This window comes from Colletotrichum gloeosporioides (assembly GCF_011800055.1).
Source record: "Colletotrichum gloeosporioides strain Lc1 chromosome Unknown consensus_47, whole genome shotgun sequence".
In the NCBI taxonomy this organism is placed as follows: Eukaryota; Fungi; Ascomycota; class Sordariomycetes; order Glomerellales; family Glomerellaceae; genus Colletotrichum; species Colletotrichum gloeosporioides.
Genome location: NW_025544692.1, coordinates 319,668 through 332,036, shown reverse-complemented (window position 1 = coordinate 332,036; position 12,369 = coordinate 319,668). Strand labels below are relative to the sequence as shown.

Genomic DNA, 12,369 nt, shown 5'->3' with positions numbered 1-12,369 from the left:
GCGATGCTCCCGTGAGCCCAGGCGCAATCGTCAATCTCTGTGACCGGGTCTATCCAGCCATTGATTGACGGATTACGACTGTATCGTCAATATGTCTCCGACAATTTCCAGTCTGGGCCTGGCCACCCTCCTCCTCGGCCTGGCATCCGCCCAACGTCAGATCGGCCCTGAGGAAAACCACCCCTCTCTGACAACTTGGCGGTGCACCAAAGCCGGGGGCTGCACCGAAGTTAAGAACTTCGTCGTCCTCGACTCCCTCGCCCACAACGTCTACCAGGCGGCCAACGGGGGCTCTTGCGGCTCATGGGGAAGCGCCCCCAACGAGACGGCATGTCCCACCAAGGAAGCCTGTGCGGAGAACTGCGTCCAAGAGGGCCTCGATGACTACTCCCGCGTCGGCGTCACCACTGAGGGCGCCGCAATGACCATGTACCAGCTCCGTGACGGCAGCCTGGTCTCGCCGCGTGTGTACCTCCTCGAGCCGTCCAAGGACAAGTACGAGATGATGCACCTGACGGGTATGGAGTTCACGTTCGATGTCGACGCCACGCGGTTGCCGTGTGGCATGAACAGCGCGCTGTATCTTTCAGAGATGTACGCCGATGGCGGACGCAGCGAACTCAACCCAGGCGGCGCAACCCACGGAACCGGGTACTGCGATGCGCAGTGCTACACAACGCCGTTTATCAACGGAGAGGGAAACCTCGAGGGTTACGGAGCGTGCTGTAATGAAATGGTGAGACTTTCATTCACCATCCACGCTGATGTCTTGTGATGGCTGACACTTATTGTCCAGGACATCTGGGAAGCCAACTCCCGCGCGAACCATATCGCCCCGCACCCTTGCAACCAGACCGGCGTCTACCTCTGCGAAGGTGAAGATTGCGCTTTCGAGGGTGTCTGCGACAAGAACGGATGTGCGTGGAACCCGTACCGTAACAACAACCCGCAAGAATACGGCCGCGGCGCCAACTTCTCGGTTGACACCACCCGTCCCTTTACGGTGGTCACGCAGTTCCCTGCCAACGCGGCCGGCGAGCTCACCGAGATTCATCGGCTGTACGTCCAAGACGGGCACGTCATCCGCAGCGAAACGGTCAACAATCCGGACCTGCCGCAGGTGAACTACCTCAACGACGAGTTCTGCGAGGCCACTGGCTCGCGGAAGTTCATCGGTCTCGGGGGGCACAAGGAGATGGGCGATTCGTTTGACAGAGGCATGGTGCTGGCGTTCAGTATCTGGTGGGACGAGGGCGGCGGCATGCGCTGGCTGGACGGAGCGCCGGAGGCGGGGCCATGTGATGAGACGGAGGGGTTCCCGGCCAACATTGTCAAGACGGAGCCGAACCCGGTTGTGACCTTTAGCAACATCAAGTGGGGTGAGCTTGGATCGACCTTCAAGCCTGAGTGCAAGAACGGGCGTAGGATCTAGTCGGATGTCGTGGAAGTGAAGAGGCGTGTTTAGCATCAAATGCCATCGTAACCGGGATTTGGGAGGTCCGAAAATTAGGAAATCGCTTCAAAATTCCCGTAATTGCGCATGTCTTCATCTTTGGGTCCCTTGTTGTATTCGTATCTCGAAGACGTTCCAAAAAGATGGCGACTGCACTCGAGAAGGATTTGCGAATCTCATGCTGGATTGTCAAGATTGTCCTCGGAATCGTTGTCAGTGTGATGAAAGCTGACCGAGCTAGGTACCTCTCGGTGTCCAAGGTGAGGAAGCTAGGTACAGCTACCCCACTTCGCTCCAATCCTTAGTCAGCAGCAGCTTCCGTCGCCGACGCGTCGCTTCGCGTAAAGTGGTTGGCCAATTGCCCCGCGGCTTGACAGCTTCAAGACAGCATTCCGTCAAGAGCTCTACCAATTCGCCAGTAGCATGCCTTACTGTAGCCTCTTCGATCCATAGCCAGAACTGCGACAATATGGAGGCGGCCACAGAGCGCCATTTCTTCTACCATGGCGCCACAGAGTCGACAAGCAAGTCGTCTGCACGGGTAAGACCTTGACCACTGACCGAATACCCAGACTGAAGACTGACTTCCTCTTGCAACAGGCCCTCGAGCGCGAAAAGGAAAACTGCCACTGGTGCCAAATCCGCCGATTTCCCAATAACAAAGAAGCCCCGATCACGATCGTTAATGAAGAAGACGACGCCGTCATCCCCTCCACCTTCCGCTTCCTCCAAGAGTCGAAGCTCGGACACGGCGTCGAGGCGGCCGAGGATAGTTTCCGCTCAGGCTGCGAATGCCGCGACGACGAAGAGTGCCAGTACCGAGGCTGTCTGTGCCTCCAGGAACAAGAGGATGACTCGGACGACGAGGGCACCGCGAGGAAGAAAGTGTACATGTACCACATGCACGGCTCCAAGGCGGGACTGCTGCGATCCCATTTCCTGAAGCATTCCAAGAGGCCGATCTACGAATGCCACGAGGGTTGCGCTTGCACGGACGGCTGCCCGAACCGCGTCGTCGAGAGAGGCAGGAAGGTGCCCCTGCAGATTTTCCGCACAACCCAGAGGGGATGGGGTGAGTCGTAACTGTCGCTGACATCCTCTGGAGAACAGAAACTGACGGCTGAGTGCCAGGCGTGCGTTCACTAGTTGACATCAAGCGAGGCCAGTTCGTGGACAGGTACATTGGCGAGATCCTGACGCCAGAGGAAGCCCAGCGCCGTCGTAAGGAATCGAGCATTTCACAACGCAAAGACGTGTACCTCTTCGCCCTCGACAAGTTCACCGACCCCGACTCCCCGGATCCCCGCCTACAGGGCCCGCCGCTCGAGATCGATGGCGAGTTCATGGCGGGGCCGACCCGGTTCATCAATCATTCGTGCGAGCCGAACCTCCGCATCTTTGCCCGCGTGGGCGACCACGCAGACAAGCACATGCACGATATCGGCCTCTTCGCCCTCAGAGATATTCCTGCTGGAGAAGAATTGACGTTCGACTATGTTGACGGCGTATCCGACGAAGATAACGACGCGAAGGATAAGTCCAAACAGGGCGACATGACGCCGTGTCTCTGTGGCAGCAAGAACTGCCGTGGATTCTTGTGGTAGAGATGTCAAATGATCTGATGCAGTTGAGTTTTGGGACCGGTCTAGCTGGACGTTACATCGACTTGGCGGCGATGCTTGCTTGGCCAAAGGTTATGAGCTGTCTCGGCATGCTGGGATGTTTGTCTCGGAAGACCATCTCGACGTCATTAACGTCGATGGACCGACAATGGGAACACTGGGCCCAATGGGTCCGCAACGGACAAGGGTGGGCGTCAAGGAACCACGGGCGAAACGGGTGAACGGCAGGATACGGAGGCGCCGGTGCGTGACGGATCCACGGCCGTGTATTGAGGCATGGATGACGACTCAGGGCGAACAGTTCGTCTGAAGAAGCCGGAGAAGTCGGGTTTGTGAGGATCACCTGGCTTGGAAAACGGCCGATTCCGCAAAACTCGACGATTTAGCACACGGTTGCATAACAGGCCAGATGAGCAAGTCGTCGCCTCGCTGAAAGACGCAAGATCTAATCTTGAAAAGGGAGAGATCTGAATTGCGTTAGTAACGGAGAGCCCCGGCCCAGCTTAATAAGACTAATGGAAACTCGGCACGGCGTCTCAATGGGGCGGAAGGGTTCGTTTGAGACAGGCAGCTCCATTCCTGGGCCGTGTTGGTTTGGTTATGGAATTGAGTTGGCAGCGCAGAGCGCAGAGCGCAAGCCCAACCGTTAACGTTGAGACGGTTGCCGGCTTCAGGAGGAAAATATATTTTTCATCGCATCACGCTCTCGTCGTCATCCTCCGGTTGTCTGTGTCAGGCGCCGTAAGATGCATCGTGGCTCAGCAACCTTACCGCCCGACGGACCACTCCAGCACTCTGAACCGCTGGAAAGCATCGCTGGAGGCACCACCACGGAGGGGTTCGCCGGCATAAAAATGAGGGGACTGGGCTGAGCTTGCTGGGGGACCCTGTGTCGACAGGTGTAACGGGCCCCTTGCCAAGACGCTTGTGACCAACCTCCAAGCTAAGCTAGAAAACAAAATTGGAGAGAAGGAAGAAAAAAAAAACACAACGAGATAAGAAGAAAGGAAGAGCGTTCGGAGACGATCAGATCTGGCGGTGCCTGGGCCGTTCCATTGTCTCTCCATCGATTGTGTTCTTTGCGCATTGTCTCGGGCGTTCCTGAGCACGAGGAAAATCCCACGTGCAAACGGGTAATTACTGACAGCCATGAATGGTCTGGTTCGGTGCATGTCTGCAACCAACAGCAATCAAATAATACGGCTCCGACATAGAAGAGAACTGGAAAGGGAATTGGAGCCTCGGTCACGGCCCAGACTCTCAGTATTTGCCAGACTTTCAGCGGAAACAAGCAAAATTTAGGTGACGCTAGCTCGCGACCCCCCTGCTAGCCGAGATCCTATTCCGGGGGAGGAACTGCAACCACCTCAGTGCTGGATTCCTTCCCGCTGTCACTACTGTTGCTGCCGTCGTCGCTGTCGCACGTCGCACCGCAATAGGGAAGAAGTTACTGCTTCGTCACCATCCCACCTTCTACTCGTCATCCTTCACCTCTCTCTCGTCGGTTTCCTCCTCCCGATCACCACCACAGGGGAGGCACTTCCACCACCACCAAACGCCAACACCACCCACACCACCACCACCACTACCTGTGCATCTCGCCAACGATCTCGTCGACGTTTCATTCGCTACTGCTCCAATCACTTCCAAATACGCACTTCCCCCAACGGCACCAACACATCCGCAGCGCACCCGCCTTCTTCAGCCAACCAGCAGTAGCTCATCACGTCAAGGGTCCAGACCACCACCACCACCACCACCACCGGCTCCTCCAACGATTGTCGCCCGACTCTACGCCTCTTATCCTGTCTTCTCCCTTCCACACTTTGTCGTCTTGGGAGGAACTGCTACATTTCGCAAAGCTCTCGTTTGGCGACAACCTTTCTTGGACCAACAGTACATGTTATCCAGTCCTAGTCAGGCCGCGCCACATCATATACGTCAGGCTATGGACCGACGCATCTCTCATTGCTAAAACTAAACCCCGCGCATACACCTAATTCCACTCTGCCGCCGAGGCACCGTCACGATGGTAGGCTGCTCCTCAATCTCATGTCGCCTTCGGAGCGTACTCCGAAGCCTAAGCGCAATGTCCAACTGCACCACGGACGACCGCTGCTTCAAACATCAGACTAATCACAACCTCGTAGGGCTGCTGCATGTCTAGATCCCAGAGTGGCTCGACCTCGCCCTACCCAGGCCCGACGAACACCGGCTCAGCCCGCGCAATCAACGCCTCTACTTCCGCCGCCGCCCACGAGCGCGACGACTCCCCCGCCGCCTCCACGACACAGGCCTCCAGCCGCGGTCGCCGCCACCGTCAGTCCACCCTGCCTCTCGACAGGCACATCAACAAGCCCCTTCGCCGCCACGTCTGGGCTTCCAAGAGCCGTGTTTGGACCCGTTCCGCCATCAACCGCGAGCGCAAAGATTTCTTCGAAACCCGCGTCACTGGACGTCCAGAGATATGGCAGTCGCTTCACTACGCTCTGCAGGTCCTCTGGGATCCCGCCAGTCATGGTGCAGCAGACGACGGGACGAACGGCCTTGCAACTGCCCAGAGCATTCTTGATGCGGCGGATATTACGTTACCCACTGGTGATCTAGCCCAAGGTGCCTACGATCAGCTTGGCAACTATTACCAGCTTAACGAGTGGGCGGTAGCTAATCCCACGAATCTTGTCGAGGACGACACGACAATAGACGTCGCGGACGACGACGAGGGTCTCTCGACACGCGACTTCAAGGATGACCTGGCGGGCGGCGAAGAGACCACCGAGGAACTCGACGAAGACGAGAATGTAAGGCGGAGAGAGGAAAAGGGCAAGGCGGTGGCTGACGCTCGAGACCAGCTTTCTCTTCTTGCTCGTCTGTCTGAAAATGGGCGTGATGTGACAGTTGGCTTCTCCAAAACCGACTCCGTGAAAACCATTACCGGCAAGATACTGAACGAAGCAGGGGTAAGCTCTATTATTTTGAATATCGGCGGCCTGCAACCACCTTGACTAACGTGTCTACCAGCTCTCTCCAACCAAGAAGAAAATACGCCTAGCCTTTATGGGCAAGCTTCTCAAAGAAAATCTACCTCTTACGGAGCAGGGCTGGACTCAGGGCCAGGTAATCAATGCCTATGTCTCTGACAGATAGTCTCAAGAGCATATGGAGTTTTTCCGGGAAGGATGGCAGGAAAGGCGGCGCTTAGTGCGTCGACGAAGAAACGCCTTCAGCTTCCACCCCCCGAGCCCACCCTGGAGGACGAATTCTTCACCATACTTCGACCCTCATCAATAATGGCAACCCAGCCGTCAAATAGCCCCCAAACACCAAAGCGACCTGTTCAGCGTTCCCGTACATTCCCAACACCACAAAGACGGGTTCCTTAAACCCGCAAGGCACCTACACACATGGCTATGGCCATCGACCGCAGCACTCTTAATTCTCCAGCTTCAACACGGATACACAAACGCCCCCTTCTTGTTTATTATTGGTTTCAGTCTGGATAATACCCCTTTTCATCGCGATCCAACTCCTGCAATCTTTGGCGTTTCGGCGGAGGATGTTTGCCGCCAACAAGAAAAAGCCTTTGTTTGTTTGTCAGCCATTACGAGCATTACACGCTCTCCTTAGTTTAGTGATTACGATTCGGCTCATCCAAACTGTGGCATACCCAGCGGAATGTACGTATGCATATGCTCTGAGGGGTTCGCACCTCTGGCTTCGTACTTAATACGACATGATTCTTCATCATACTCATCATACCCACGCCATGACGCCACCTGGGTGACCTGTACATGCTTAGAACATGAATAACATCTCATTTCTACCTACTCATGACGCCTGACCCGGCTGCACTTTTTACTCTAACCACAAAAAGAGGAGGGGCGAGAGAGAGAGAGCCAAAGGGGGGTGGAAACACAGACAAGGACTCAATCCCTCCCCTCATATTTCATTTCCATTCAGCACCGCCAGCCAGCCAGCCCGCCTTCCCAGGTCGCATCTTTCTCTCTTGCTTCCCTTTTTAGATCTTTCAACCCCATTACGCCCGCAGGCTGGAGATTAGCCGGGAGGGAGGTTGTCAAACATGACATCGGGGCGACTACTGCAGTATCGATATATAGCACCTACATCCGTCACTTACAACCCTCACGCCGCTGAGCCGATCTTGTTGAGTCCCTTGAGGGATCCCAAGCTCAGCGCCAGGCCTTGCGATCTGCTTCTTATTCTGACGAAGCCGGTGATGGGTCCGTCCTCGCCCTCCTTCTCGATGCTCAAGTTGGCCAGCGCATCCTCACCTATGAATTTGTTAGTAATGAACACATGATATGGGAAAGCCACACAACTTACCGAATACGCTGCGAGCGTACAAGTTGGCGCTCAAGAACTGGCAGTCGCCCTTCATACTGGCCTCGGGAGTCAGGCAGTTCATGTTTGTGGCCGCCATCAGCTGCTCCAAGAAGTCACGCAGCGACTTGGCCTTGGAGTTGATGTTGACCTTGTTCTCCCACTCGAACTCGGTCCACATTGTGCGGAACTGCGTCTCGGTGCAGGTGGCGGGCTGGATGTAGTCCATGATGTCGACGTGGAGGTCGTTCAGGATGACAACGTTGGTATCCGTAGAGTGGGCACCATCGTAGACGACGTTGCCGAAGATGACGCCGGTATCCGTGGAAGAAACCTTGATAGTGCACTGGACGTTGTGGAAGTCGTGGGGACCCAGGTTTTGTGTTGTCGGCCTCTCGACAACCTTGAGATCACCGAGGGTAGCAAACTCGACGGAGAGGTTCTGCAGTGTCTCCATGGTCTGGTTGACCAGGAGGACGTCGAGAACAATGTCGAACTGGTGAACCTTGACGTAAGCCTCGGCGTAAACAGGGTCGGAGAAACCCGTAAGCTGAACGACACGGCTGAGCTTGGAGGAAAGGTCCTCCGCCGTGGCCTCGCCGCCGGTTGCTCTCTCGAGGTCAACCTCAATCTCGTCCAAGCCGTCGGTGGCGTTCTTCTTGGAGAGCTGGCGGATCTGGACAACATCATCAACCTGGATGGCAGTCTTCGCCTTCTCGACAGCCTCCTTGGCGAGACGCTTCTTCTCCTCGGCTTGGACCATGGCACGGAAAGCCTTGCGGGTGTCGTCGAGGTAGACGGTCTCGAGCTCCTTGTGCTGGTTGAACTCAGCCAAAGAGCGGACGCAAGACATGATACGGTCGACAGAGTCCTCGTCAATGGGAGCCTTCACGAATTGCGACTGACCAACACGGATGATGGAGATCATGATGAGCATGGCCTCACCGCGGAGGGCGTTGGTGCGAGCAGCCTCCTTGGAGATCTCGGCGTGGCGCATGACGAGCTTCACCAGGGTGGCGGAGAGAACAGTTGCGAGGTAGTAGTCGCCGTCGAGGATGAGCTGGCGCAGAGGGGGCTTCTGAGCAGCCTTCACGGCCTCCAACTTAGCAGCAACGGAAGACTGGCTGGTAAGAGCAGTCTCGGTAGCGTAGGTTCCGTCAGCAAGCACCTTGCGGGAGCCGGTCGGTTGTGCGGGCTTGGAGTGTCCGTTGACCTGCTCCTTGTTCTCCTCCTCACCATCACCGTCAAGCAGTCTCTGCTCCGAGGCGAGAATGGGGATCTCGCCCAAGCTGGAACGGATGCTCTTCCATGCGTCCCTGATGTCGCGCTCCTCCAGAGAGTATTCTCCAATAATCCACATAATACCCCTGTAAACCTTGCCGGCGCGAACCTCGCTGAGGGTAGCCACCAACCTCTGCACAATCGGCTTGCGCAGCTTGGGGAACTTCTCGACGACCTCCTTAACGAAGTTGATGACGTCGACGGCGGAAGTGTTGTTGAAATCGGCAATGAAGTCCATGAGCAGGTCGACGACGCTAGCAGCAACCTCGGAGAACTTGATGGCGCACTGGTGGATGGAGTGAATGAGGAGCTGGCGGTACTCGGTGTTCTTCTCGTATTCCTGGTCCACGGTCTTTGACAGCTCCTTCTTCAGCAGGAGCACGACCTCCTCGACGTTCTTGCTCGATACCATCTCGAGAGCAATACCCAGAGCCTTGCGGCGAACATCGATATCGGGGCTGGAAAGGACGCGCAGAATCTCCATCACCAAATCATCCAAGATACCCTCGTTCTTCTTGCGAAGCTGGTCCACGCGGTCGAGGACAATCAGCTTGACATTGTTATCCGCCTCCTTGATGCTGAGCTCAATGAACTTGGCAGCGGCAGCCTTGACTGCGACGGGGTTGTTGGTAAGGGCGGTTAATGACGAGGCAGCTTCGTAGACGACGGTCGAGGTGCTGGCTTCGAGAAGGTCGAAGATGAGACGCAGATAGCGCGCCTGCTCGGGTTAGCCATGCGCCAAGCAAATTATCCTTGAGATATCCTACCTTATTCTGGGAGTTCTGAATGGCATCCTTGCGAATGAACTCGAGCTCAACGAGCTGCAGGAGCTCTTCTGCGTTGGGAATGCCCTCGAATACTGTGCTCAGGTAGAGTAGGGCCTTCTCGTGGTCGATGGAGGCCAGGGCGGCGAAGGCATTGCGCTTGCATGTTGGGTCGTTCTCGGCTTCGAGGAATGTGCTGATGAGGTCGGAGGCATCCGGGATTAGGGAGGCGCTGTGTGTGTAAATGGAGGAGACGGCGAAGACGGCGTTCTTGCGCACGTATGCGTGGCGATGCTCGAGGCACTGTCTCGCGGAGGACAGCAGAGGTTCGATAAGTTCGGGTTCCCTCAGCTTGCAAAGGAAGCGGAGCGTGTTTCCGCGAATGTACTCGTTGGGATGTTGCAGGTCGTTTCTGATACCGTTGCTGAGGCCAGAGTGTCAGTAGGGGTGCATGCAGCTTCGGCTGGAGGCCAGAGGCGCCACGAACCAGACCAAGATCATTTCCTGCTTGAGCTTGCCATTGGAGTCGAGCTTGGGGCAGATCTCGTAGTAAAAGTAGAGGAGCTTCTTGAGAGGCTTGTGCTTCGAGGGCATGACGAAACGGATGATGTGCATAAGGAGATTAGGCATTGGGTCGCCGTTGAGCATGATGGTGAGAATGCGCTTCATGGTCTCGACCTTGCTCTCGTCGGTGCCCTTCTCGAGCTGCGTGCGCAGGTCGGCGAGGGAAGGGACGTCGGCGGCATTGTCCTGGTGCACCAAGCTGTACGCATTTTCCAGAAAGGAGGCCATCGTGGCGGCAGTGTGTTGGTGTTGCTGGCTCGGTGCCGGCGCGGTAAGGGTGACGACGTGTTCAAGGGGGAATTAAGATGGAAGTCGGGGGGGTTCGAGTGGGATGTGTCGAAGCTGGGCGGTGGGGATTGGGGATTGGACGGCAGTGCCTAAGGGACGGGGGAATACGTGTTAGCTCAGGGAGCTCCTTCTCTACGATTGGAACTTTTTTTGGGCGCTGCAAGTGATGGGGACTGGAAGGTGACATACTCTCTCAGGCCATCCGTTTTACTCAATCCACTTCCACACGAGAGCTCCTTCAGCAAGCATGCGTCGTCAGCGTTTGTGTGGGTTGTTGGGAGCAGTTCGGTCCAGTTCACTGATTCGCGATACACGGCTGCGCAACTGTAGCATATACCGCCGGGCCCTCTGTACACTGATCTGGCCCTTCGTGAATATCTGTCCCCGGGCGCCGAACAGGTGTCACTAAGCGAGCCACGTGACGGCGGTGGACCCTTGGACTCGGAGCGGATTAAGACGCCGGAGAGGCCCGGCCAGAGCCTCTGCCAGCGGAGCTCTTTCATTGGCCGGAGCTCTACCCACTCATGATGGCAGACCCCGCCAGGGCTGAGGGACGACGGGGGCCATCCCGCTTTTCTTGCATTTCCATTCCCCAGCCTTGCAGCTCCAAAAGACACCAAGTCGCGACGAGACACCGACACCGAGCTTTGTCGACGACGCCGCCCACCATGTCGGCCCCCAACGATCAGTTCTACCTGCGATACTAGTGCGTCCGGTCCTGCTGTCTTCATCTCGACTACATCCAGCTAACGGCAATAGCTCCGGCCACTCTGGACGCTTCGGCCATGAGTTCCTGGGTAACCCGCCCCGCTGACGTCGACGTTCTTTGCAGCAAACCCGCTGACACGATCCTAGAGTTTGACTTCCGCGTTGTCGGCGACGGACGCAGTGCAGTTGCACGATATGCCAACAACTCCAACTACAGGAACGACAGTTTGATTCGCAAAGAGAGTAGGACACCTCCCCGCTTTACAGCAGGCAGGCAAGGGCTGATGAGTGCATCTAGTGTGCGTCAGCGCTCTGGTCGTCGAGGAGATCAAGCGCATCATCAAGACGAGTGAAATTCTGAAGTGCGCTTCCAGACACCAATGCCCCAGAAATCGACTAACACCCCCTGCAGGGAAGACGACTCAAAGTGGCCGCAAAAGAACAAGGACGGACGCCAGGAGCTTGAGATTCGGCTGGGGAACGACCATATTTCTTTCGAGGTGGGTAGGAGTCATCCGTTGGCTCTCAGGGCACCCGGCTGACATGTTTCGGGCAGACCGCCAAGATTGGCTCCTTGGTCGACGTGACGGAGTCTGCAGACCCGGAAGGATTGCGAGTGTTTTACTACCTCGTGCAGGACCTGAAGGCTCTCGTTTTCAGCCTGATTGCCCTGCACTTCAAGATTAAGCCCATCTAAACGCGATCGACGACGACGACGACCCCGACGACAGCGGACGGCGATGAAGATTGGAGATATCCGAGACCGGCAACAAAAACTGACCACCGGTTCAGCGAGGGGCCAACTGTTTAATGTGGGAGGGGGTTTGCTACGAGACGAACATGCAATGACGAAAACCCCCCCGCTTGCCGCGTGACCTGCGGACTGCGGACAGCGGGAAAAAAAGCGATTGCTTCTAGAAAATGCATAACGATGCGGGTGTATGCATGAAGCAGTTCTTGGGCCCCTTCAGCTCGGACATGACGGCGGGCGTGGGGGGAACGGATGAAAAAAGCAGAGAGAGAGAATCAAATCGATTGGTAACTAGCCATCCCTATTTCATGAGGTAGACTTACACGGGCGTGGCCAAAATGTGGTCGCGATCCCGCAATAACGAGACACGTCTTTTTTTTTCTTCGATGATACTGTCATGCACGCCCGTTGACTCGCACGAAAAGGGGACGTCGGCCGCGCAGATCGGCCGTGATCTGAGATTAGGTCAGAGACGGGAAGGGTCTGAGGTGTTGAACTGACATGCGGGCCGCTGTCATCAGCTAATGACGAGAAGCTAGCCCAATCTCGCCGCTCCTGATGATGGGATGCTGGGTTGTGTCACGCAGCTCTTGGGTT

The 12,369-nt window shown here is 56.3% G+C and overlaps 4 protein-coding genes across 4 annotated transcripts; 3 read left to right on the top strand and 1 right to left on the bottom strand.

Annotated features, from left to right (window-relative positions):
- Positions 1–91: 91 nt before the first annotated feature.
- GCG54_00005818 (Endoglucanase EG-1) lies at positions 92–3,057 on the top strand (the record flags this gene model as incomplete). The annotated part of the gene is made up of 5 exons (XM_045405834.1): positions 92–736; positions 797–1,421; positions 1,873–1,994; positions 2,054–2,525; positions 2,585–3,057. 5 exons carry the CDS (start codon positions 92–94, stop codon positions 3,055–3,057), a joined length of 2,337 nt encoding a protein of 778 aa, XP_045264232.1.
- Positions 3,058–5,104: 2,047 nt separating this feature from the next.
- On the top strand, positions 5,105–6,222 carry GCG54_00005817 (uncharacterized protein; the record flags this gene model as incomplete). Its single annotated transcript, XM_045405833.1, has 3 exons — positions 5,105–5,107; positions 5,226–6,035; positions 6,097–6,222. 3 exons carry the CDS (start codon positions 5,105–5,107, stop codon positions 6,220–6,222), a joined length of 939 nt encoding a protein of 312 aa, XP_045264231.1.
- Positions 6,223–7,218: 996 nt separating this feature from the next.
- On the bottom strand, positions 7,219–10,253 carry GCG54_00005816 (Coatomer subunit beta; the record flags this gene model as incomplete). Its single annotated transcript, XM_045405832.1, has 4 exons — positions 7,219–7,367; positions 7,420–9,415; positions 9,465–9,885; positions 9,949–10,253. The coding sequence occupies 4 exons, from the start codon at positions 10,251–10,253 to the stop codon at positions 7,219–7,221; spliced, it is 2,871 nt and encodes a 956-aa protein (XP_045264230.1).
- Positions 10,254–10,981: 728 nt separating this feature from the next.
- GCG54_00005815 (Protein mago nashi-like) lies at positions 10,982–11,718 on the top strand (the record flags this gene model as incomplete). The annotated part of the gene is made up of 6 exons (XM_045405831.1): positions 10,982–11,019; positions 11,073–11,110; positions 11,169–11,264; positions 11,320–11,383; positions 11,434–11,521; positions 11,578–11,718. The coding sequence occupies 6 exons, from the start codon at positions 10,982–10,984 to the stop codon at positions 11,716–11,718; spliced, it is 465 nt and encodes a 154-aa protein (XP_045264229.1).
- Between the last annotated feature and the right edge of the window lie 651 nt (positions 11,719–12,369).